Consider the following 27,547-nt stretch of genomic DNA (forward strand, 5'->3'; position numbering starts at 1 on the left):
TTGAGTCCCTGTACTGTACCACTTCTCTGGCTCTTGTTACCTTGAATTCCTCCTCCAAGGATTTGAAGGGCAGTTGCAGTTTGTTGTGGTGTCCATAGAGTGTGATGCTGCTCAGGCCCTTTGTCAGCCCCAGCCATCTCCTGAGGTGGTTGCTAACCCTCCTCTCTAAGGTTTCGACTGTCGAGATCGGAACTGCATAGACGAGGAGGGGCCACAGGATTCTGGGAAGAATGCCATGCTGATACACCCAGGCTCTGAACTTCCCAGGTAGGCCAGTCTTGTCCATGGATTTCAGCCATCCATCCAACTCGCTGCAGGTCGCCTGAATGGATGTCATGTCCCTTACAGAGCTGTCAAAAACCTTACCTAAGCTCTTGATTGGCTTTTCTGTGATGGTTGGGATGACTGTGCCTGCGATGCTGAACCGGAACTTGTTTTCCACCTTGCCTTTCCTCAGCACCATTGATCTTGATTTGGCTGGTTTGAAATGCATCCGGGCCCACTCCACCAGCTTTTCAGCAGCCTGGGACTGATTCTGTGGTGCCTGTGAGGTCATCCATGAATGCCCTCTGCACTCTGGTTCAGCAGACTTAGTGAGCATGTTCATGGCTACGGAGAACAGTGTCACTGAGATAGTGCACCCTGTGATGATGCCAATCTCCACCTTGTGCCAGCTTGATGTAATTGCTCCTGAGGAGACCCTCAACCTGGAGTTGCTGTAATAATTGGTGATCAGCTCTCTGATTCTGCTGGGGAACGTGATGCTTGGTCAGTGTGAGCTGCACCACCTTGCGCGGAATGGAGCCATATGCATTTGCCAGGTCAAGCCACAACACTGACTTGAAGAGGATGAGTAATTATGCAATCCATCATTTTGTGTTTAAAAATTGTAATAAATTTAGACCAATTTGTAGAAGTTTGTTTTCACTCTGACACGAAAGAGTCTTTTCTGTTGATCAGTGGCAAAAAAGCCAAGTAAGTCCACTATCATTCAATATTGTAAAATAAAACATGAAAACTTCTGGTGGGGGGGGGGGGGTAGGGAGTGAATACTTTTTTATTGGCACGATATAGCAAGGGTGCCTAAGATTTTTGTATAGTACTGTATTTGTCAATGTGGAGTGGAGAATGAGTTTGTAAATCTGGTGGGAACAAAGGATGATGGGAATGGGGAGAGTGGAGCGCCGCAGGAGGGATGTGGGACAGGTGTGAGAGAAGGAATCCCAGAAGTAGGGTTGGCATGGGTGCAGACACACCCAGCCCTGAGATATCGTGCAAAGTCATTTGATCCAAACAATTGGTTAACTGATCACTACTGAATGTGTCTCTGGTACTTCCCGTTTCCTCCCCTTTCCGAAATCAGATTTCCCCTCCCCCTCCCCATTTTCAGTCTACAATGGAGACCCATAGCAGAACTGGGTTTAATCATCACTCACACATGTCATGAAATTTGTGTTTTTTTTGCAGTACAGTGCAATACATAAAATGACCATGTACTGTCCAAAACTCTTAGCACCCAACTATATGGATGTCCCTGACTTTTGACTTTTGCACTGTACTGTAATTTTATATATTTTCATAGAAAACAGTTTTTCACTATACCTCAGTACATGTGACAATAGTAAACCAATTTACCAATTTTAATTGACCATGAATGCTTTTAAACAGGTTTCTTTTTTTAAGTACCTTAGTATTGCAAAATGGATTTTAATATATTTGTGAAAAGTCCAATGCATGTACTGGGTATAATTTTTTCTGAGCATAATTGCTGAAAGGAAGGAACACTAAACTAGAGGAAATTACGGATTTAAAGATAACAATCTTTTAAAGATTAGCTGTATTTGGCACATGTACATTGAAACACTAAAACACACAATGAAGAAGTGTTGTTTGCATCAATAACCAACACAGTCCAAGGATGTGCTGAGAGCAGCCTGCAGGTGTCTCACAAGTCATAGAAAAGCCCCGCACAGAGAGGCCCTTCGGCCCATCTACTCCTCACTGAACCATTTAAATTGTTGAATCCCATTGACTTCCACTTTGACCATAGTCCTCCATACCGCTCCCATCTATGTATGTATTCAAACTTCTCTTGAATGTTGAAATCAAAATCACATGCACCACTTGCACTGGCAGCTTGTTCCACACTCCCACCACCCTCTGGATGAAACATTTCATCTTTCACCCTTAACCCATGACCTCTAGTCTCACCACCCAACCTCAGGATAAATGGTAAAAAGTGTGCACTTATTTGATCTATACCCCTCATAATTTTGTATACCTCTATCAAATTTCCCCTCAGTCCTCTTCACTGTAGGTAATAAAGTTCTAACCTAGTCAATCTTTCCTTATAACTCAGGTCCTCCAATCTCCTCAACATCCTTGTAAACTTTCTCTGTATTCTTTCAATCCTATTTACACATTTCCTGTAGGTAGGTGATGTAAACTGTACACAATACTCCAAATTAGGCCTCACCAACATCTTCACAACTTCAACATTAACATTCCAACCCTTGTACTCAATACTTCGATCTATGAAGGTCACTGTGCGAAAAGCTTTCTTTACGACCCTATCTACTTGTGACACCACTTTCAATGAATTAGGGACCTGCATTCCCAGATCCCTTTGCTCTACCACACTCCTCAGTGCTCTAGTGCTCACTGTGCAAGACCTACCATGGTTAGTCCTCCCAAAAGGCAACACCTCACATATGTTTGCATTAAGTTAGTGTACCTTTTTTCAGCCCATTTCTCCACCTGGTCCAGATCCCTCTTCAGGCTTTGATAGCCTTCCTTGTTGTTCACTATACCATTGATCTTGGTGTCATTTGCAATCTGCTGATCCAGTTAACATTATCATCAAGATCATTGACATAGATGACAAACAACAATGGACCCAGACTGATTGCTGTGGCAGCCCACTAGGCACAGGCCCTCAGTCAGAGAGGCACCTTGCTTTAGGTGCCGACAGAGCATCCCCAAAATTTACTAACCCTTATTAATCCATACATTTTTGGAATGTGGGAGGAAACTCATGAGATCACAGGGAGAATATACAATGTCCTTTCAGACATTGATGGGAATTTAACCTTAATCGCTGGCACTGTAAAGTGTTGCGCTAACCTCAGCACACCATGCTGTTGAGGTAAGTTTGTGATTTGATCTGGGCTTGACAACTACTGCGAAGGATGGAGATGCCTTTAACAATTCTTTAAAGTTTGTGTATTTAAGGAAGGGATGAAATAAATAGTCTTCTGGAACTTGCCGGACTTAATTGCAGGTAGCCAAGAATTTTCCTGGATTTCTTTCCCAAAACTGCTAATAGGTTTTTTTTTGCCTGTCAAGGCAGTGTTATTTAAGGGAGAATATTAGCCAGGATCTAAGAGAAAGGAGTTGATTTTAATATTTTGCCTGATTGTTGTCAATTTAAAATGCAGTACTCTCCCAGTACTGCACTGAGATCACAGAAATATCTCTTTATTCATTCCTGACCCAAATATTCCCTTGACAAATTTGCTGTTAAAGGTGATTTCCCTGCTTAAATGCCAAATAATTATCATCCTGAATTTATACCACTGGATTCTTTGTAAACAGATATACTATTACCTTGTCAATTATGCTGTTACTCTCATCACCTTTGGATTCTTCAGCCATTGGTTCAACAGATTCTTTGTTTTCTGTTTTGTCTGAATTAGCAAATACAGAAGCAACACGGACAACTGGCAATGGTGTGTTTCTTGGAACAAATTTCACTGCACTTAGAGGCATAGTCCACAATTTAATCTTCTTGAAGGATTTGGTCTTTGCTGAATATCGAGATTCACAGACAAATACATCTTCATCTCTGAAACCCTCGGGGCGAATTTTGAAGTATTCCTATATTTAAGGTCAGATGAAAGAAATATAAAAGCACTCTTTAGCCATATAATTTCACTCTCATTTACGAGAACTAAATGGTGCTGATAATATAATACATTCAACACCAATGAAAATTTGTCAATAGTTATGAAGATCATTACAATCAGAAAAACATGCTTCAGTCGAAATAATTTTTAAGACAGAAACAGAACAAAAATGTGGTATTCAAGGAGGAGTCCATATTCATCTTATTAATCAGTAATCACAGGCAATAAATTCCAGATATGATATTGAGTTTGTGCTAACTCAATTTCAACTGTGCAATAGTGATTTTGTTACTAAGCATCTAGGAAAAGCTGACTTAGAGAGAAAAACATTCCCAATTTATTTTAACCTGAGTTTCAAGTGATCTTTGCCAGAAAAGGGGTCGTGCAGAGGATGAATCTAAAACAATAAAATTTGCTATACCTTATTCTATGAACAAACAGAACATAGAACAGTACAGGTCCTTTAGCCCACAATGTTGTGCCAATCTTTTAACCAACTCCTAACCCTTCCCTCCCACATACCCCTCATCTTTTTTCATATATGTGCCCATCTAAGAATCCTTTAAAGGTCCTTTAACCTATCAGCCTCTACCACCACCAATGCTTGATAATTAAGGCTGGCATATGAGCAATGACCATTGGGTTAATAGTCCATTTGGCTGATCGCAGGATTTTAAAATAAATTAATATTTACAGAAGTCAAATGAACAGGAGAATGAAATCGTAAAGGAGTTGGGCAGGAAGTAAAGTGTATTTTCCTCTCTTCTGAAAAGTGTAGTTCTCTTAGCTGTATGAGGATTTCCCCAATGCCCATTTGCATCAAGCTACCTGTTGTGAGCTGACACTGCCTGGGAACGTTTTGCAACTGCAGTATTAGAGATACACAAAATCTTTTGCAGTGAAGTTGTAATATTCACCAACTTTGCAACAGTGAGATCAAATAACATATTTTAAAACATTGGTCAATATGTTTTACGATAACTTCCAGTTAGTTATTACGGAGAAATTAAAAACCATACTCACCTTTACAAACATCACTACACATTTGCCTAGGATTTTGCTGACTAGAACCTTATTATAGTAATCACTTTTGAAAACTTCTTTCTCAAGAAATTTTCGTGTAGCTAAGTGGAAAGTTTCATTTGGCCGATAAAACCAGCAACCATACAGCCACTTCTCACCTACAAAATATATTGAGTGCATATTTAACACTTTTGGTATAAACGTCAAGTGATTAAAAACAACAAAACTGACTTTAATAGCAATTTATAATCATTATGTATAATCCAAAAATATTAACAGAATATATGCCTACTACTAACACTGGACGATATTAAATCTGTATCTCAGTAGTAGGCTGTCTTAGAATACCTGAGTTAGGAAGGAAAAAGTTGCAATTCAGATTTACTCAGGTAACTGAAGATGACGAATGACCCTCTGTCAGCAGGCACCATCACTGTGTCATTGTATCTCGCTAGGTCCCTCCCTAACACAGACATTTCATCTGCTCTATTTTCCTTTTCACTTCTAAATTTTCTGGGTTCTGATGAAAGGTCATCGGCCTGAAATGGGAATTCTGTTTCTCTGTCGTGGGTGTTGCCTGACTTACTGAGTATTTCCACCACTTTCTGTGTTATCGTACAATGTATTGTCATCAGGTTACTCATGGCACAATGTCAAACAATTAGGTCATAATTAATTTTTCCACAAAGATACCGATCTGGTAAATGTACATGGTATTCTCCTCAGAGTGTAGTTCATCCATTGTATGTAATTGCATAGATTGCCTGAAAGTAATTATGAATGAGGTGAAGTGTTCAAGAGCATTTTCAAAACCAATGGTATAACTATCATTTACTTTCCTGTTACCGTAGATTCCGGATTTTAAGCCGCTACTTTTTTCCCACATTTTGAACAACTTTGAACTCTGCGGCTTTTAATACGGTGCGGCTAATGCATTATTTTTTTCATGCCGCCAAAAACATTTTGCCTCGTAACAGTAGACCAATAAAATTGATGAGTAGTTCACAGAGGCCCAATGAAATTGTACGATAAATCAAGCGCACTTTCACAATTAAATTATTGTAAATCAGTCATTTGTACTCACCCTCATCAACATGGAAAACACTCGAAGAAAAGCATTGTGCTGCCTTTATGGCAGTTATTTAGTTTATAATATTTTCGCTTAGTAATTCATTTGTTAGTAATTTCTAGTTAAAGTTAGAAGAGTTTTAACTATATTTGTTTTCTGTACTACATTGCGGGATGCTATGACGTCACACCCGGTTTCGCCGCGTCTTGTGGGATACCAGTTTGCGATAAACGGGACGGCGGGGGCGAGCACATTACGCGAGCGGCGGAGCCAAAACGCTGCTTTTAAGTTAAAGGCGATCAATAACTTTTCCTGGTAGGCTGCAGTATATATATTTTTTACCAGTCGTTAGGAGATATTGGAATGTTGTTCAGTAAAAAAGTATACGTAACGTATATTTAAAAGTAGCCGCGTTACAGGCACGGTTCGAAAAAAAGCATTTGCAATATGTATTTGTTTATGTTACCATATGGATTTAATTAAAAGTTAAAAAATCCTCACGTGTAATATCTTTCTGTGTAAATATCTCATATTACAACGTGGGACACCTGCGGCCGAAAATCCGGTGCGGCCTGTACAAGTAAAAAATTGATTTTATTTCTAAAATTAGAGCCAGCGGCTTTTAATCAGGTGCGCTCTGTAGTCCGGAATCTACGGTAAATTAACTGTTTAAAAGACATTAGATGAATTAACACCTGGAACAAGGCACTTCCTATTACTCTGGTTTAAAAGTGGAATGGGCAGAACAGTGGCAAATAGGACCAGCTCTTGCAACTTGATTAATGTGGATGAGTTATGCCAATAGTTCCTCTTCTGTCTTGTATTACTCTTTGACTCTATTTCAGGCACTCAAGTGTCAGCTCTAAACCTTAAAGGGGCAGATTTTCTATAGTAATCTAGAAATGGGAATGAATCAATGCAAATAAAAATAGAGTTAACCATCCAGGACAATATTCTTCTTCACTTTTCGCACAGGGTGACTTTGCAAAAAAAACTTATAATGAACAAGCTACTTTAACCACTAAATTAACAAACAACATATTCATACATATTGTACCACATATATATAAGCACCTGCTCTCTCTTACGGAAACAAACACGTGTGTACACACACACGTACGTAGGTGTGGATTGAGATACAGTGCCCTTGCACATTGGTTCCCATCACTTCACTCACACTACCTCTGGCCCCTCAAAACACAATTTTTCTGCCCTGTTCTCCATACTGTACATTCTTTACACCTACTTCTTTTCTGTGCTTGGCTACCTACACTTCAGCTTCCAGTTCATAATCTCAGTCACATTTTTGTGCTGAATCCTGATCCTGTCGTAGTCAGGCCCAGGCACCTGACACGTCTGCATGTCCAAAATTCAACTACAATCTCCAAAATGTTTATTTTTTTTTAAATCAGCTTTTCTGTTTTTCAGATTTTTTCAGTCTACCTGGCAGCATAGCATGGTTGATGCTGTTGCTAGATATGAAAAATCCAACTTTGCTGATGCTAGAATGAAATTAGTGTCGAGAATGAAGAAATCCACACAATCAACATACTGTCACACACGATATGTTCCAATTATGGGCGTCAATCCTCAGCATTAGTAGTGAGTGGTATAGTTTTGCTGCTGGAGCAAAATCTGGGACTATACACAAGAATATAATGACCTGTTGTTATTACTTTAAACAGAACTAATATACAAATTCAAAAAATAGATTCTCTTTAAATGAACCAGCTACCATTCAATTTTTCAAAACACTATCTTAATTCTATAATCCAAAATTAAAAATCAAATGGAACCAGTTACCAGTGTCATCTTCCCAAAGTCTCTCAATGCAGACAATGTGGGGGAGTAGGTTTGGCTCAGCTGGCTCAACATAAACATAATCTCCAACGTGGTACATGTTGTCTTTAAAGCTGCAGTCTTGGCTATAAGTACGCTGGATTCCATATGTTCCATGGCTTCCTGCTTGATCATCATTCATATTCTTCTCAGATTCTATTTAGAAGAATTATACATTGTGATTGAAACAACTATATAAAAAATGTAAGATTCCTTACAAATACATTTTACAACTATACTAAAATTATAAGTGTTTCCACAAGACATGATTTGGTTTAGATTTAACTCGTAAGTTTATTTTTGATCTGTCTTAGTGGCTTAATTGTTTAATGAACAGCTGAACCATGTCATATCCAAACTTGCGGACACAGTTACATATATGAAGAACCGGCAGCACAATGGAAGGCAAACAGCATGAAACAAACCCAAAGGTCATTTTCAGGACTGAAGGTAAATGAGAACATGGGAAAATAAATTAACCACCTCATTCATAGGAAATTCCAAGAACTAAGGTTAAAATTTTTTAGACCAAACACTTTTTCCCAACTAACATTTTCTATGTCCTTTCCTCTCAGGAACTGTTCTAATATAAATTCACATGGATGAAGGCTTAATTTCTCCGAGAGTTGTTGATTTTATAAAAAGGTAGTTTCAGGGAAGACTGGATACAGGAGATTGAGATCCCAGAAGTGCTATTGACTATCCAGATACTTTTTTGTTCCCTAAAATAACAGCAATAAAGTGGAAAACTACTAAAACCTGTTGAAAAACATTGCAAAAATCCCAGTTAAACCTACCTGATAACTCTTTCTTCTCCTCTTCTCTCTTCTGCTTATCTTCCTCCATTTCTTTTGGTAGTTTTTCCTTCTTTTCTTTTTCCAAATCATGCTGCAAATGTTTCAGAGTATAGCTGAGAGCTGGTGAAAGCAGAATCTCTCCATTTTTGCATAACTCATCACGTATCTTAATGAAAAAATGCTGAAGTTCCACTGCATCTTCATAGATTTCTGAATCAGTTCTAAGTAGGCCACAGAAATAAATGTTAGTATTATTTGTGCTATTTTTCCTAAGGGTAATAATATGTAACAGTACTGTTCCAAGGCCTGTATATCCTGTGCATTCCAACTACCTCCACATTTGAGCCCACATAGTATCTACAGTTGCAAGAAAATAATCTGTGAACCCTTTGCAATTAGCTGTTTTGCATTAATTACTCATAAAATATAGTCTGATTTTCATCTAAGTCACAATAATAGACAAACACAATGAGCCTTAACTAATAACACGCAAACAACTGTACTTTTCATGTCTTTACTGAATACATTGTTTAATTATTCATAGTCCAGACTGGCAAAAATATGTGAAACCTCATATTTAAATAACAGTTAGAACCTCCTTTAGCAGCAATAACCTCCACTAAATGATTCCTGTAGCTGCTGATCAGACTTGCATAATGACAAGGATGAATATTAGACCATTCCCCCATACATAACTGTTTCAGTTCATCAATATTTCTGGGATACCTTGCATTAACAGTCCTCTTCAGGTCATGCAACAGCATCTCAATTGTATTAAGTTCTGCACTCTGACTTGGCCATTCCAAAACATGAATTTTCTATTTTATTTAAAACATTTTGTTGTTGATTTACTCATGTTTCGGATCATTGTCTTGTTGTGTCATCCAACTTCCATAAGCTTCAGGTGACAGATCACTACCCTGACATTCTCCTGTAAAATGTCTTGAAACAACTTTGAATTTGTTGTTCCCTCAATGATTGCAAGCTGTCCAGGCCGTGAGGCAGCAAAGCAGTCCCACACCATGATGCACCTTCCACCATGCTTCACAGCTGGGGTGAGGTTTTGGTGTAGGTGTACAGTGCCCCTTTTCCTCCAAACATAATACTGTGCCAAAAAGTTTTGTTTTATCTGTCCATAGAACATGGTCCCAAAAGCGTTGTGGAACATCCAGGTGGTCTTTTGCAAACTTGAGATGTACAGCAATGATTTTCTTTGGAGAGCAATGGTTTCCTTCCATAAACACCATTCTTGTTCAGCGTTTTTCTTATTGTGGACACATGTACAGAGACCTTAGCAAGTTCTAGAGATGTCTGCAGGTCTTCTGCTGTTACCCTCAAGTTCATTTTCACTTCCTTCAGCATTCATTGATTGGAACACCTGACACTAAATAGCTTTTGTAGAAAGCATTTTGCCAGGGGTTCACATACTTTTTTGAACCTAGACTGTGATTGTTTAAATGTGTATTCAGTATTGCCAAGAAGTACAACTGTTTGTGTGTTATTAGTTTAGACAGACTGTGTTTGTCTATTTTTGTGACTTAGATGAAGCTCCGACCACACTTTATGAGTAATTAATGCAGAAAGCCAGGTAATTGCAAAGGGTTCACAAACTTTTCTTGCAACTGTACGGTTGGTGGGGAGTGGGCTGGAGATACTAAAGGCATGCTTGAACCTATTCTTAACCAATGTTCACAACATGTGATGCAAACAGCAAATCTTTGGTGCGTGGCAGGACACAGAAGTCAGGAGAAATCCACACAGCAACAGACAGAATATACAACTTTCACAAAGACAGTACCAGAATTTAGAATTGCAAGTACTGTTTGATGATTTCCATGCTTAGCCAGAGACCCAGTTTAGATGAAAAATGTGCTGTTGGCTTTGCAAAGACTGATAATTCAGAATGATCAACAAGTGAAGCTGGATGCTCCTGTTCTATGTGGCTAAATAAAACAAATTATTCCTCCACTATGCTCTTCAAAGTTATATATTTGGCAAAGGCCACTCTGATCAATAGCCATTTCTTCAGTCCTCATCAGAGGATGCTGAGCCTATTATCACAAGTAGGCAGCACAGCCTGCTGTCTCAAAACTCAGTAACCTGGCTTCAATCCTGACCTTTGGTGCTAGCCTAAGTTGAATTTATGCTTGTTCTATAACTGAGTGTATTTCTCCATGTCTGGTTCCTGCCACATCTCAAAATGCTCTGATTTATCTTGTGTTATGTTCATTAGCTACTGTATATTATTCCACGTAATGGGAGGAGGGGTGCTAATGGGTATGTACAAGAGAAAATGTTACAGGGAAATAAGATAATATTTCTTGAGAGCCAACAAAAACTTGATGGATTAAAATTAAGTCTATCTTGTATTTGTAAAACTGAAGTATTTCTTTTGTTATTGGCCTTGAATGTATAGATTTTCTCATTCCATTTTCTTGAACACATTCAGTTTACAATGTAAAACTATTTAGAATCGGACAAGTTGGACAATAATTGTTATGTGGACAAAGACATGATGATGTTGCCCCGGCTATATTAACGCCCTCTCACGTAGTACATAATGCTGCCATCTTGTGCCTCTATCCTGATTAAAATTGTATGTGTGGGCAGTTCTAAAATGATATAGTATTGGCCAAGAGTAAACAAGTGGAATTTTATCAGTCTTTTTTCTAATCAAGTAGCAATTATTGAACTCAATTTCAAATTTGTTAAGCAATGTATGAAGTTAATCTTTGAACATTTTAGGTTGTCATAGCTGATTGGGGGGGGGGGGGGGAAGGGTTGTGTGAATAAGCTCCTTCTATCTTTTAAATGCTCCCAATGGCGACTATCTGGAGTACCCACTGACAACAAAATCCATTCCTGGCCTTCATGTTGCGGCATATCTACTAAGCCTGGCAGAACTGTTTCTACTGAAAGAAGGGGCAAAGATGGATTACTGGTACCTTAAAACCAGTTGCATCGGGCAGATGAGGCTCATCAGCCATGGTTGGCAGCTCTTCTAGAAGGAAAACTCTGATCTCAAACCTCCGCTGCTTTGTGGCTATACCAACTCATGGGGAAGGCTTCAGGAATAAATGCAGAAGGAAAAATCCAGAGCTGGATTTCCTATGACAGTTCAATGCTGACTTGCAACTCTTGAGACACTGTTGGTGTCAAACTGTATCAGTCTCTGCCATTCCTTTGGATTCATCAACTGAGTGGAGAGGGGGAGCCATATTGTACTGCCTTGGCTTGCGCATCACTTAGACAATTAGGATGCAATATGTATGATTGATCCCAACCAATGGAGGGGATCTTAATCTTTGAACTGGAGTGCAAGTACGAAAACTAACACACAACTAAAATGTATTATTTACAGAAATCAGAAGAATGTCAGCTGTGGGGAAAATGAATTAGTGTGGAAATGGATGCACTTCATTGCAACTGAATACTATGGATTTACTACACATATTACTGGTGATATCCAAAAGTGACACTTTTGCTTGAACTAGTATTCTTAACAACAAAAGAAAATACTAATCTTTTAGCTATTACTTATTTTTAGATAGATTTAATATTTATTATTAGGACGAGAAAAACTGGCTCTATACTTTTGCTTGAAACTCATTTCTACATATGCATTCTTTAGGAACAGTATCAAACGACACAGATACCAATAGTATTGATCAGGAAACGATTAGTATTAGTAAAGAGTTGACCTGACGATAGAGGAAGGTTTATGCTTTCTATGTACTCACCTGTTTAGCCGTCTTGCTCTTTCTAGTACTTCAAACATGTGCTCCTGGAAAACATCGAGTCTTCTATATCGATTAGTTTCAATGTTTTTTCTAATAATTTCAAAAGTCAATGGTGGTTTGTTAGGAGTGCTTGGATCAGTGGATGGAATCTCTGCTAAAGAGTCACTATAACAACGCCCTTCATCATCCTGGTGGCTAAGGACGGAGACAAACAGGTTGTGTATCAACTCCTGTATAAGTAACCTTACATTGGGAATGTGTGCATCATCTTCTCCGTCCAATTCCTTTTTGGTTTCTAGAAGAACTTTGTGAAGGACTAGAGCATCTTTATAAATAAGGGATTCTGGTTCATTGTAAGTGCAAGCATTGTTAAACATCAACACAAATTCATCAACGAATGAGTCAACATCCTGATACTTATTCGCCATCATGTGACTTTTGACTTTTTCCATGTCGATTGGCTTTTTAATTGTTAAGTAGTAATCTGGGAGTTCTGATCGAGTAGGTAGTCTGAGAAAGATGGCACTCAGTCTTCGACCCCTGGTGTCTGTGTAGTTTTTGACTGCTTCATATAACTCATTTAATTTTTGCTGCAATGGGGTCAAGTATTTGGATTTTTTGGGGGAAATACCACTCTTCCTGCCTGAAAATGAAAGTTAAGAGATGCTCATTTACATAGAATAACCTTCCAATTCAAAGAAGTTCTTTGAACAATTTCCAATAAAAACCTGACAACTATTTGCAGTAATTAAGGAAAATATGGCTATTTCTGAAAAACATACTTCTTTCTCAAAGAGCAGGACTTTAGAGGAAGGATTTCAATTTTAATCACCGTCATCATATTTCTTCTACAATTTCTGAGGCTGCAGATTTTTACATTTTGCTTACGTCACCTTTTAGCAGCATTGTTTACTTAAATATACGGATATTAGAAAAATCTGTATTTGTAAAATGCACTTCATGAACTCCTTCTGAACTGTAGATACTTGTTGAAATGTAAGAAACCAAACAGTCTCCTTGTATAAAGGTAACATCCACAGTACCAATGGGATAATGACATAAATTTACTATCTTACTTTTCTAATGCTAGCTGGGATACCAGGAATAAGCACTTTGAATCATTGCCTCAGGACTATTTGTGTCTAGTTAAAAGGGCAAAATCCACCCTAAAGCAGAAACTATGTAGATGGAAATTAAGCCAACCAATTTATAGGGAGTTCAGAATTTTCTTTTTTCTTCCTCTTACTCATAGTGGACACAGTCACACAGTCTGGCTGAGCCATTAAGTAACCCTGCTGCATCAGTCTGTTTTATACTATTTTCTCTGCACATTCCTTTCAACTCCCTACATATTCTACCAGGCACTTGCACACCTGGGGCAATTTACAATGGTCAAATAACTGACCAATCCATGTGCTTAGGAATGTTACAGGCAATCAGAGAACTCTGAGGAAACCCACATGGTCATGCAACTCTACACAAACAGCACTGCAGTTCAGGACTGAAATTTGGTAATGAGATAGCAGCTCAAGTGTGCCACTATGAATCACTATGTGTGTATTTTGAGCTGTCAAATACAAAAATGACTTTTGGCATCCACCTTGTCTGTCACAAGTAGCATCAATGTTTAGGCAGATAATGATACTTGGTATTATTTAAAAGGAAACAGGTTTTCCTCTGTATAGAAAAATATAACACAATGTGTGGCTTACATTTCTACGTCAAGCAAACTACACATCATTTTAATCTTCTGCTGAACATGCTAATAACCAATATTTTGCAATAAATCTTCATCACTGTTAGAAGAACATGGAACCAGAAAATCCTTAACAAATATTGTACATGAGAAATGACTAGTGGACATCCTACAGAGAAAGTTCAGATAAAAAGTGGATGCATTGAGGTGTGCATTGATCGTGACACACATTACACTTCCTTGAATAAGACAAATATTCATTCTATTAAATACTGATTGTGTTTGAATATGGCTTCTTTTCAAAATTGGTTTTAAGAAAACCAGTTCTTCCTCATCCCATACAGGAAACAAAAAGCACTGAGAAGCACCAAAGCATCTAATGAAGGGTCTTGGCCCAAAACATCACTATCCATTTTCCTTGACAGATGCTATTTGACCACTGAATTCCTCTAGCAATTTGCTTTTTGCTCCACAGTCCAGCATCTGCAGTCTCTTGTGTCTCAAACAAGAGATTTGTACCAATGATGGTGGAAGTCTTCAAGAGGTATTTTTGTCTACTGAGGATTTTTGATTTAATTTCAGCTCAAAGCACACAAGAAAAGCTACGGTGGCTATCAAGTTCTACATCACAGGTTATTTCAGGTTGCATCATTTTGTTGTCCATACCATCATCTACCAACGAACAGTTACCCTCTTTACATCGAGACAATAATACATCATCTTCCTAAGTAATCTCATAATTGAGAGGAAATCAGTTCTGGAATAATGAAAAAGATTACTGTGGATTTAAAAACAAATGAGTCTATTTCAGCAACACACACAAAATGCTGGCAGAATTCAGCAGGTCAGGCTGTATCTATGGAGTGAAATAAACAGTTAATGTTTCGGACCAAGAATCTTCACCAGGATTGGAAAGGAAGGGGGACAAAAGCCAGAAAAAGAAAGTGAGGAGGGGAAGAAGTATAAAATAGCAGATGAACCAGGTGCAGAAGGTAGGTGCATGGAGGAGAGGGATTAGAGTAAGAAATTAGGTAGAGATAGGTAGAAGAGGTAAAGGGCTGAAGAAGGGGAACCAAAGGAATGTGATAGGCAGGTATGAAGGGGTGAGAGGGTAACTAGAATGGAGAATGGAAAAACAGAGGAGGGAGAGTGAAGAAATTATTGAAAATTAGAGAAATCGATGTTCATGCCATCAGGTTGGAGGCTACCCAGATAGAATACGAAGTATTGTTCCTCCAACCTGAATTTGGCCTCATCGTACCAGTGGAGGCGGCCATCGACAGACACGTCAGAACAGGAACAGGAAGTCAAATTGAAATGGATAGCCACCGGGAGATCTTGCCTTGTGTGTCTAAGACCTCCTCAGCTGCCACTTAAACCAAGTTCTTCACAATCCATACCATAGAATAAAGATTTTGAGTATCTTGGCCCCTCAACCTTACATGCTTCTACCAGGTAATCATTCTTTCACTCAAAGGAAAACAAACCTAGTCTATCAATCTTTCCCCTTAAACTAAAATCCTCCATTTCTGACAAAATCTATCCAGTGCAATCACATCCTTGTCTGTGCGGAGTTTGCATGTTTTCTATATGACTAGTTGGATTTTTTTCAGATACTCAAATTTCCTCCCAAAGATGTGCTGATTGTTAGCTTAATTGGCGACTGCAAATAAGTGGCTGGTTGAAAAATGAAGGCGTGGGGATGGAGCAAGAATGAAGAATGGGTTATTGGGGAATGGGTTATTCTGAGAGTCAGCGCAGACTTGAGTCAAAAGGCCTCATACTTGGTTGTAAGGAAATATATATTTTCATGTCCACAAATATATTTTCAAATGAAAGCTAACCAAAACAGCAAGTAAAATAATTGTTGATCACTTACTCAGTTTCAGTTTAGGTGAAGCTGTTTCATCATCAGGTAAAGGACCTAATTCTTTTCGTTTATCTTTTAGAATTTTCTCCAGTATATTGGCATCATTGTATACCTGTTCAGTAATACAACAATTTTCATTAAAACAGTACTACTGAAACCATAACAAGATGTTGTCTGGTGATTCAGTACGCTAGTGCAGCATAAGTATTTTCCACATATGGAAGATTAGAGTATCAACATCAAAATTTGTCAATTTCAATTTTTGCCATTCATACTGATCTAAATATTAGCTTATTTAACGTCATTCCCAATTAGTAACTTCCCAAAAAGTTACTGCTTCTTGCTCCTAACTTATTACAGGCTACAAAATACATTGTTAAACCAAGCAGACAGATACTTTAGCAATTGATTACAAGAAACACTACTGATACAGATCAATAAACAGTTTATAAAGTAATCAGGATTTAACTCTGCTCAGGAGAATGTTACCTTTCACAGAAATCTCAGGTTAAGGTCAGACTTTCTTTATAAAAATAAAGACCAATGTGAATTTGTAACACAGCAGAATGCAGAAGATAACAGAATAATGCAGTTTGCTTTTCATTTAGTAAATAAATCTCACTCCGGTATTCCTCCTGAGATGCCAAATGAAGGTCGATCCAACCTTGGCTCCTGAATGGACAGACTCGCATCTGCCCCTTCCAGGCCACACTTCAATTAGAAGTGTGAATGCCATACAAAACAACTTCAGTATTTTACTGCTGAAAATCTATAGTCAGGTTCCTTGGAATACTGTTACTTTTTTATTTTATTTTATTGTTTTTTTTATGCATTTTCTACAACACTACAGATAAGAAAAAACCCCAAACCAAAATGAAGAAAATTAATACAGTGCAAAAATAAACATACAATAATAATATAATACAAAAAAGATAATTGAGAAAGCACCCAAATTGAAGTCATGTAAAGTTAGTATCCTCCCCAAGCCCCACAACAAAAAAAAACTCCAGACCAACCACAACACAATATAGAGAATATAAATCAGGACATTCAAACCCCCAAAACTGTAAATACACTTGAAAACAGAAGATAATAATGCCTACTACCAAAAAAAAGAGCTGAAAGGGACCGAAAAAAAAACCTTAATTAAGAGGAAGGTTATGAAAGTACTCAATAAAAGGTCCCCAGACCTTATGGAACTTTATATCCAAATTAAGAACTGAATATTGAATTTTTTCCAAGGTCTAAGCAGGACATAATATCGTTAAGCCATTGAGCATGCGTGGGCGGGGCAACATCCCTCCATTTAAGGAGGATTAAACGTCTAGCCAGGAGAGAAGCAAAAGATAATATTCGACATTTAGTCGAACTCAAACGTATATCTGTCTCACCCAAAAAACCAAACAGAGCAATTAAAGGGTTAGGTTCTAAGTGGTGATTCAGAATATAGGATAAAGTTATGAAGACATCTTTCCAAAATTTCTCTAAGCTAGGACAGGACCAGTACGTATGAATAAGAGAAGCCTCGCCCCTTTTGCATTTATCACAAAGAGGACTAATATTAGGGTAAAATCGAGATAATTTAGATTTAGACATATGGGCTCTATGAACAATCATAAACTGTAAAAGGCAATGGCGAGCACAAAGAGAGGTTGAATTAACCGATTTGAGAATCGAGTCCCAAATCTCATCAGATAAAGAGATAGTTAAATCATGCTCCCAAGCCATTCTAATTTTATCCACAGGGGCACGCCGTAAGAATGCTAATTTATCACAAATAAATGATATTAAGCCTTTACCCAGTGGATTAATAGAAAGAAATAAATCCATAACATTTTTCTTGGGCATTTCAGGGAAGTTAGGAATTAAAGGATTAATAAAGTGTCTAATTTGGAGAATTCTAAAAAAATGGGCATCAGGCAGATTGAATTTAGCAGAGAGCTGTTGAAAAGGTGCGAAGCAATTATCGATAAGAAGATCTTCAAAATGTCTAATGCCCTTCCTATACCAATCATGGAATGTTGAATCATACATAGTAGGGAAAAAAAAAGGTGATTATGTAAGATAGGACTAGAAAGAGAAAAACCATAGAAACCATAAAATTTCCTAAACTGAGCCCATATTCGCAAAGTGTGTCTAACAAGAGGATTAACAATTAGTCTAGACAAACTATTAGGGAGTACAGAGCCAAGAAGTGCAGAAATAGATAAATCTTTAGTGGAACTCAATTCCATTGCCACCCAGCTAGGGCACTCGGGTTGGCTATGGAAAAAAGACCAAAAGGTAGCACAGCGTATGTTAGCTGCCCAATAATATAAACGAAAGGTAGGTAAGGCCATGCCACCCTCTTTTTTAGATTTTTGAAGATAAACTTTATTAATTCTGGAACGCTTATTCTTCCACAGATATGACAAAATAATAGAGTCTAAGGAATCAAAAAAAGTTTTAGGAATAAAAATTGGGATTGATTGAAATAAATATAAAAATTTAGGGAGAACATACATTTTAACAACATTAATACGACCTACCAAGGACATAGATAGAGGTGACCATTGTGACAGACTCTGTTTTGTAGTATATAAAAGATTGGCAAAATTTTCACGAAAAAGATCTTTAAACTTCCTTGTAACTGTAATCCCAAGATAAGTAAATTGATTATGAACTACTTTAAAAGGGAGGTCATGAAATGCTAATTCTTGTGCTTCTTTATTAATTGGGAAAAGTTCACTCTTATGTAAATTAAGTTTATAGCCAGAAAACTGGCTAAACTGATCAAGAAGTGAGAACATTGGACATAAGGATGTGGACGGATTTGAAAGAAAAAGTAATAAATCATCAGCATAAAGAGAAACTTTATGCTCAACACCCCCCCTCCAAATCCTGGTCAATTCAGGACAGCTTCGGAATGCTATCGCCAGAGGTTCTATAGCCAAATCAAAGAGAAAGGGACTTAAAGGGCATCCCTGACGGGTGCCACGTTTGAGGTTAAATACCGTAGATTCCGGACTACAGAGCGCACCTGATTAAAAGCCGCTGGCTCTAATTTTAGAAATAAAATCAATTTTTTAATTGTAAAGGCCGCACCGGATTTTAGGCCGCACCGCTACTTTTAAATATACATACGTATCGGTAACACAAATTACGTTGCATATACTTTTTTACTGAACAGCACGAACAACATTCCAATATCTCCTAGCGACTGGTAAAAATATATATACTGCAGCCTACCAGGAAAAGTTATTGATCGCCTTTAACTTAAAAGCAGCGTTTTCGCTCGGGTCTGACGCGCTCGGGTCTAATCGGGTCTGATGCGCTCGGGTCTGACGTGCTCAGGTCTGACGCGCTCGCGTAACGCGATCGGGTCTAATCGGGTCTGATGCGCTCGGGTCTGACGCGCTCGCGTAACGCGATCGGGTCTAATGCGCTCGGGTCTGACGCGCTCGCGTAACGCGATCGGGTCTAATCAGGTCTGATGCGCTCGGGTCTTGCTTTTCTTCGAGTGTTTTCCATGTTGATGAGGGTGAGTACAAATGACTGATTTACAATAATTTAATTGTGAAAGTGCGCTTGATTTATCGTACAATTTCATTGGACCTCTGTGAACTACTCATCAATTTTATTGGTCTACTGTTACGAGGCAAAATGTTTACGAGGCGGCATGAAAAAAAACCATGTATTAGCCGCTCTGGATTAAAGACCGCAGAGTTCAAAGCTGTTCAAAATGTGGGAAAAAAGTAGCGGCTTATAATCCGGAATCTACGGTAACTGGGATTTCTGAAAATTAGTCAAAACAGAGGCAGTAGGACACAGATACAGCAATTTGATCCAAGAGATAAAACTTTGACCAAAGTCAAATTTTTCTAAAACTGCAAAAAGGTAGTTCCACTCTATACGATCAAATGCTTTCTCCGCATCGAGGGAAATAACACATTCAGGAATCCCAGTTGAAGGTGAATATAAAATGTTAAACTGTTACTTCTTGAAATTATAAAGAATTATGTATTTATGACTTAGGTATACTGTATCTTACCATACTTAATTTACATACCTGTGAACCTTCTTCATTGTAGTGCCTTGCATTTCGAAACATTAACTTCAGGTCATCTACAAATGCTTCCTCACTTGTATATTTTTCATTACGTATATTATGCTCCAATATCTTCAGGTCAATAGGCTCCAAGATGACTTTATAATAATCTGGATAATCCTTTTTTGAAGGCTTAATCAAAAATAGATCGCAATATCTTCGTCCTGTTGTTGGATCATGAGACTCGACAATTGTATTGTATAGTACTTTCAGTCTGTGCTTTAAATGAGTTTCAGTTTTCTTTCCAATCTTTTCTAGCTTCTTATTGCTGGAATTTAAAGATCTGTGTGTGTACTTAATTATTAGTCTTCAGAGAAAAACAATAAAATAAAAAGGAATAAAATGCAAAACCAATATATTCACTGCATGCAAGTTTACTATTTTGTACTAATATAAATGTTTAAGCATGATTACACAACTTGTTTACTGCCCAACATTTATTTTGAAAATTACAATAAATGTAGGCAATTATCATTGCGATCAACATAATCTCTAAAAATTATTCATAAATAATCAGAAATCTATACATATTGACAGAGCACAGAATTAATTCATCAGCACAGTTCTACCATTTGCTATTAGAGCCAGAAAGGTGAATTTAATCAATCACATTATCTATTCTCCTTGTGAAAGTTAATGTGTGTGTAAAATAGCATAGGGATATTCAACACTTTCTTTAAAACCATAGCGGGGAAGTAATGGGGAAGGTAACTTAAATTTTCTATAATTAAAAATAGCTAATCTACACTCTGAACCCATGTGAGATTAGACTGAGAGAGCCAAGTTCACATAATTCATTTAAAATTTTTATCAACCCATAAATATTTAAGTGCTTCAGTTTTTACATTAATTTTATTATATACTTTTGGTAGTTTAAATATCTTTTAATGGTTTGTGAATACTTTTGATAATTTGTGAATGCAGCAGTAGTCTAACCCTATTCAATCAATACAGGCAGTGCAGAAAATAATATTTAATGAATAAGCAAGAACACAATTTTGTGAGCGAATAGCAGCAGTAAAGCTCATCTTTAATAAGGTGCAAGATGAATCTAAAATGGCATTTGAAATATTTAGCAGTGGCACAAAATAAGAGAAAGCATGATTCTTGGTTTTCCAAAGCAGGAGGAAGAGGAACACCATATTTCAGCAGAGTACCAGTGTATCAAGACAGATATTTAAGTTAGTGGAAGAAAAAGCTCCTGTGATCAGTGCTGATTTATATTCATAGATCTGAATGCAATTCCATGATAAATTTATTTGTCCTCACATGGGATGTCAAGGTCAGTGACATCCTTAAAGCAACATTCTACCAAATGCATAATTAGGCTCAAATCACTGGAAATAAAACCACATCACAACCATTCACCAAGTAACAATAGAAATTCTATTAAAAGTTCATATATTCTATCTTTACACACTTAGTACTACAACAAACCCTGCAACTGCAACTCATAGATAGCAGGCTCTGTCAGCTATTAATCTATGATGATATAACCCTGTGCTTTGCTGGCAAAACCCAGTTTTAGTTTATCAGTTGTCATCATTTGGTTTTTCAAGGTACTCTTTGCATCATGGAAAGTTTCAAGTCTTCAGGAAGCCATACAAGCTTTCCATGTCCTCAAAAGGGAAAAGAGTAATAGATAGAGTAACATAGAAACATAGAAAATAGGTGCAGGAGTAGGCCATTCGGCCCTTTGAGCCTGCACCGCCATTCAGTATGATCATGGCTGATCATCCAACTCAGAACCCTGTACTTGCTTTCTCTCCATAGCCCCTGATCCCTTTAGCCACAAGGGCCATATCTAACCTCCTCTTAAATATAGCCAATGAACCAGCCTCAACTGTTTCCTGTGGCAGAGAATTCCACAGATTCACCACTCTCTGTGTGAAGAAGTTTTTCCTCATCTCGGTCCTAAAAGGCTTCCCCTTTATCCTTAAACTGTGACCCCTCGTTCTGGACTTCCCCAACATCAGAAACAATCTTCCTGCATCTAGCCTGTCCAATCCCTTTAGGATTTTATATGTTTCAATAAGATCCCCCCTCAGTCTTCTAAATTCCAGTGAGTATAAGCCTAGTCGATCCAGTCTTTCTTCATATGAAAGTCCTGCCATCCCAGGAATCAATCTGGTGAACCTTCTCTGTACTCCCTCTATGGCAAGAATGTCTTTCCTCAGATTAGGGGATCAAAACTGCACACAATATTCTAGGTGCGGTCTCACCAAGGCCTTGTACAACTGCAGTAGAACCTCCCTGCTCCTGTACTCAAATCCTTTTGCTATGAATGCCAACATACCATTTGCCTTTTTCACCGCCTGCTGTACCTGCATGCCCACCTTCAATGACTGGTGTACAATGACACCCAGGTCTCGTTGCATCTCCACCTTTTCCTAATTGGCCACCATTCAGATAATAATCTGTTTCCCTGTTCTTGCAACCAAAGTGGATAACCTCACATTTATCCACATTAAATTGCATCTGCCATGAATTTGCCCACTCACCTAACCTATCCAAGTCACCCTACATCCTCTTAGCATCCTCCTCACAGCTAACACCGCTGCCCAGCTTCATGTCATCCGCATCAGTAACTTCACTGGAGAAGTTGAGAGTTGTACCAGCAACTGACATCATACTTCAATGAGGAATACTTATAGATCCTTTACTATAGTTCATGTAGGAAACTTACAACCTGTATGGATATGGCCTCTTGCTGAGAGTCTCTACCTACTATCAAATAACTTGTCTCGTGTGTCTCATCTGGAGATGCTACATTCCAAGGGAATGCCTAAAATTGCATCCAAGACTGGGAGTAACTGCTTAATCAAAAATTAAAGTTAAAACAAAGACTACAAATGGTATATATCACTTCTTGCAAATTTTAGCAGTTTTGAAAAACTTGCAAAATCACTTCTATTTTAGCTCAAAAATCAAATAACAATTAAGCTCCAAGTAATTGCAATCCTTTTTGAAAGTGCTACTTGAGCAAAAGTGGGAGAGGTGCCTCCCACTGTTGAACTGATAATCAACTGTACAAGGATCATGGCACTTGATGGTAAATGGAGCTCCAGTTTGGCACCAAATTACCATTATACACTTTTATCTGACGAATATGTAAATATTCCAAGGACATAAACACCAGGCTTGACGATTAGCACATACTTATGTAACCAAGAGGAACAGATTGTGACATTTGAAAAAGAATAGTGGAGTAACTGGCATTGTATGAAGACTAGTTAACAGAAAGCAGGGATAAATTAGCCACAGGCAGACTAGATGCTAGTGACCAGTGAGGTGCCTCAGAGATTTGAATTAGACCAAACTGTTTAAACAATCAAAGCTAATGGGTTGGGAGTGGTGAGGGTGGAGGGAGACTAATGTGTTGTCGAAATTGGCTGACGACACAAATCTGATTGACACTTTGGGTTGTGAGGAGGTAGAGAAACTTCAAAGGTTAGGCTAAGTGAGGTCACTTTGATAGACAGAAGTAGAAAGAAGAATAGCCCTTAAATTGGCAGTGGAGTTATCAGGGCACCGTCATGGCGGTGTTTCCATAGCAAACTATTCCTGTTTTTTTTAAAAACGAGGCCAAGTTGACCGACGCTCAACCCAACTTGGATTCGAACTCAGGAACCTTTGCTCTGGAGTCTGGCGCCAATATTATTGCACCACCAAGCGGGACAATGTGAAAAAGTGCTTCAGATTAAACAGCTTTGGAGGAAATAAATCTGTTCTTTTTTTAAAAAATATTGAGAGTTTGAAAGGACCTGAGTGTTTTTGTACATAGCTCAGTAAAAAACAATTAGGAAGGCAAGTGATATATCGCTTTTATGGTCAGACTGTACTTACAGAAGTCCCTGGAAAGATTACAATTGAGATATGTCTCATCTCCCCAAATGAGATAGGATACATACAATAGAGGGAGTGCCACAAAGGTTCACCAGATTGATTCCTGGATGAGGGCTTTATGAGAAAAGATTAAGCAGACTGGACTTGTACCCTCTAGAGTTTAGAGCAGGGATTCCAAACCTGGGGTCCATGGACAGGGCTTACAGCATTAAAAAAAAAGTTAGGAATTCCTGATTCAAAGGGACAAACAATGATCTCACTGAAACCATCCTTACATTTGTCAGGAAAGACACAAGAGGTGGAGTTTGTCCTGGTTGAGGAATCTAGAATTTGGAACCACATTTTCAAACCAAAGGTCCAGCTATTCCATACTGAGCACAGACAAAATATTTCATCTAAATGTCAGAGATTCTTCATAATTCTCTACCCTAAAGAACTGTGGATGCCACCATATATTATGCAGTACAAAGTTTGATTTCTGCTTATCAAAAAACTGTTAAAGAAACTGTTGTGGTAGTAAAGTGTAGGAAGGACACAAGATGCTGAACAGCTGTGATCTGCAAACAATGAGATGTGCAATATGTAATGCAGCCAGGAATAATCCTTAGGTCAGGTACTTGATAGTGAAGGTGCAGAGAAGATGACTTCAGGCTGCAGAGAAGCCAGGTACCCGAGTGAGTGGTTCTAAATATTAGAGGAACATGTGGAAGCACAGCCTGTCAAAACAACGTTCCTCTAAGAAGTGCAAATAAAATCCTGATTCCCTATAAACCATGGATGGTAATATTATGGGTGACAACCCCTGGTATGCATCCTGCGACATGACTTCCTTGGGTGTCTGCAGTTCCTGGGAGCAGCTTGTTGTAGATTCATTATATATCTGGATAGAAGTGGTGGATCATGACAAATGCCCACTATCTGTTTGTTTTGTTTCCAGCAAACTGGCTTAAGAGGTAAGGATGGGTTAGTGAGCAATGTACAGAGTACATTGCACACTGGTGTGCAGCAGTCTTACTGGTAGGTTGAGTGTGACTAGTCCTCTATGTAGTATTACTTCTGGACAATTAGCAGTAGTAAAAGCTGGCTCCATTGAAAGTCAACAGCTTTTCTCTTACAGAGCAATGTAATTGAAAAATGTCACCACCAAAATCATGGCATTGCACTTCTGTGTCATCCACTGAGCAAAGCTCACTTTAGAAAAACAGCAGTGAACATTACATACCTAAAAATAAGGACACAAGGCAACAATGCCAAGACACCCTGAAAAATGCCTAAAATTGCTTCACTTGGGATCTATGAGAACTTTCAACCATTTGACACCATGCCTCATTTGGCAGTGCACAAATGAATTTTTAGTTCTGTGCCTTCAACAACAATGAACACTTTTCAGGACTGAAGAAAATTTTGGAGCTAATTTCACATAACAGCCTGTGCTAATATATGCTAAAACTAGAGATACGATGCTAAAAATCAGAATTTACAATCTATCATTCAAGGAAAGAAGGAGACATTGATCCATATTACCAAATTAACACTACAATGATTATTAACATAAGAATTTCACTGTTCACTGCTCCAACTTAAACATCATTCAAAGATGACTGTCCTTTATTATTACATCTCTAAAGATTTTGGCAAATCAGAGCCATCAATAAATGTAACCAAATATATTTTTTAGAAATTTCCCCTAAAGGAATGCTGTGGAATAGATGGACTAAAGTGTATATCTGCTTAAAATGTCACTAATCATTAATTTACCTTCATCCACTTACTTCACTGTGTAAGGAGAATTATCTTCTCTAAATACACCATTATTTACATTCTAAAATACACATGTTCCAGCAAAATAAGTGGTGCACAATAACTTAGCCTAGTGTTAGCAGTATTTTCCTTTTATTTGGAAATGTGGTCACAGAAATCACATGTAACACTGTAAATTCTATTTCTGATTTATACAGCTGAACATTAATAAAAATGCTCTCAACAATAGTAAACAACTTACTGAAATAAGAGAAAACATTGCTGAATCTTATTCTAATAACTATTTACCAATCTGTAGATTTGTTGTAACCATCAACGTTTAAAATATCCAGATTTGGTAACCATGAAATTACTGGACTCCAATGACAAGTCAGGAAATACAATATACAAATCCCAAGCCCTTTCATGCAATCATAGACATAAAATAACAAATACATTTATTTACAATTCTTTTGAATATAGTTCAACTGTTATATTACAGTTAAATAATTTCCCCCATGTATTTAAACAATTTTACATTTAATAAGTTTATATGAAATCATGCAATGCAGTTTTAAAATATGATTATGAATATTTAATGCTTCTCAATTAATACATAATTTGGATATATATTCTATTTTAAGCAGTTTAATGCTGCAAAATTTTTAATCTTACCTTTTTCTCTTGCCACTGCCTGTATCAGATGTTACAGAAGATACCATACTGTCACCATCATCTGTATACTCTCTCCTAGCCAGCTCCTTCTTCTTCGCCTGTAAGATTACATCTCAGGAGTAAAGAAGCTCAAATCAATTTATTCGGAACACATAAATATTAAAACATACTACTTTGCTATATTTATACCTGCATGATTTGTTGCAGCTTCAACACACGTTTGAAGATTGCAGAATTAGGAATGTTATAACGCTTGGCATTTTCAAACATTAGATTCATGTCAGACTCCAGTTGGTCCAGGTTCTCAAATTCATTGTTCTTCAATTTTTGCCTATGTTGAGAAGAATATCCAACAAAATATTTACTATTAATGAACATTTGCTCATTATAACATACATTGTATTTATTAAAGTTATCCAAGAAATTTTGATTTTCGAGATCATTAATACAAAGTCTTGTTAACATATTTAACTTAAAATTTATAATGTAAAAACAATCAGATGTTTTTAATAATATAAACAATATCTGTCTAACGTAAACTATCAAAATGCATATTACACATAGATGGATGTGTTTGAACTCACAGGTTTTCATCTAAAATTAAAAAATAATTCTTGATCAGGTATGCAACTGGGGGAAATCATGCAAAACGATATGTTATTTTCAGCTACTGACCTAGACATCTTGGTAGGCAACTGAAGAATGATGTTTACCAAAAATTGGGCTGATATTTTTTTCCCATTTTCCTTTGGGAGCTAAATGTCAAGCAGTAGACTGAAAATATAATATTTTGGTAAGTGACAATGGAATATACTGGTGTCTACTAGGGAATGATTGAAATTGAGGCCTTGGTTTAAAAAAAGAACAAAAGATTTTAAATCGAGAGTCCCGCTGAAGGGTTTTGGCCCGAAACGTCAACTGTACTCTTTTCCATAGATGCTGCCTGGCCTGCTGAGTTCCTCCAGTATTTTGTGTTACTTGAATTTCCAGTATCTGCAGATATTCTCTTGTTTATGAAAATATTTTAAAATCTACTTAAGATTTTCAAAGGAAAATAAGATAATACACGGAATTGGCTATATTGATGACACTTCACGCCCTCCATAACATATTTACGGATTCACATAACAAAACAACAATATCTTTTTCAATTGTAAACATTATGAGTAGAACAGTTCATGTATTAATTTAATTAACAATAAGAACAGAGAAAGCCTTTACCAAATGTGAGTAACAGACATAACACAAGGGTAATATGCA

General features: G+C 37.6%; 1 protein-coding gene across 7 annotated transcripts in view; it reads right to left on the reverse strand.

Annotated features, from left to right (window-relative positions):
* The window catches only part of pbrm1 (polybromo 1), a 107,777-nt gene that overhangs the window by 26,839 nt on the left and 53,391 nt on the right, over positions 1 to 27,547 (reverse strand). For 4 of the 7 annotated variants that reach the window (XM_073072706.1, XM_073072707.1, XM_073072702.1 and 1 more), the window contains 9 exons: positions 26,477 to 26,618; positions 26,288 to 26,385; positions 19,988 to 20,333; positions 15,949 to 16,051; positions 12,374 to 13,016; positions 8,634 to 8,854; positions 7,801 to 7,992; positions 4,929 to 5,086; positions 3,607 to 3,876 (listed from right to left, as the gene is read on the reverse strand). In XM_073072706.1, coding sequence (XP_072928807.1) covers positions 3,607 to 3,876; positions 4,929 to 5,086; positions 7,801 to 7,992; positions 8,634 to 8,854; positions 12,374 to 13,016; positions 15,949 to 16,051; positions 19,988 to 20,333; positions 26,288 to 26,385; positions 26,477 to 26,618 — 2,173 coding nt within the window. The remainder of the gene's footprint in view (positions 1 to 3,606; positions 3,877 to 4,928; positions 5,087 to 7,800; positions 7,993 to 8,633; positions 8,855 to 12,373; positions 13,017 to 15,948; positions 16,052 to 19,987; positions 20,334 to 26,287; positions 26,386 to 26,476; positions 26,619 to 27,547) is intronic. The other 3 variants (XM_073072708.1, XM_073072705.1, XM_073072703.1) reach the window with 2 other exon arrangements.

The sequence above is a fragment of the Hemitrygon akajei genome, chromosome 19 (assembly GCF_048418815.1).
Source record: "Hemitrygon akajei chromosome 19, sHemAka1.3, whole genome shotgun sequence".
Classification (NCBI taxonomy): domain Eukaryota; kingdom Metazoa; phylum Chordata; class Chondrichthyes; order Myliobatiformes; family Dasyatidae; genus Hemitrygon; species Hemitrygon akajei.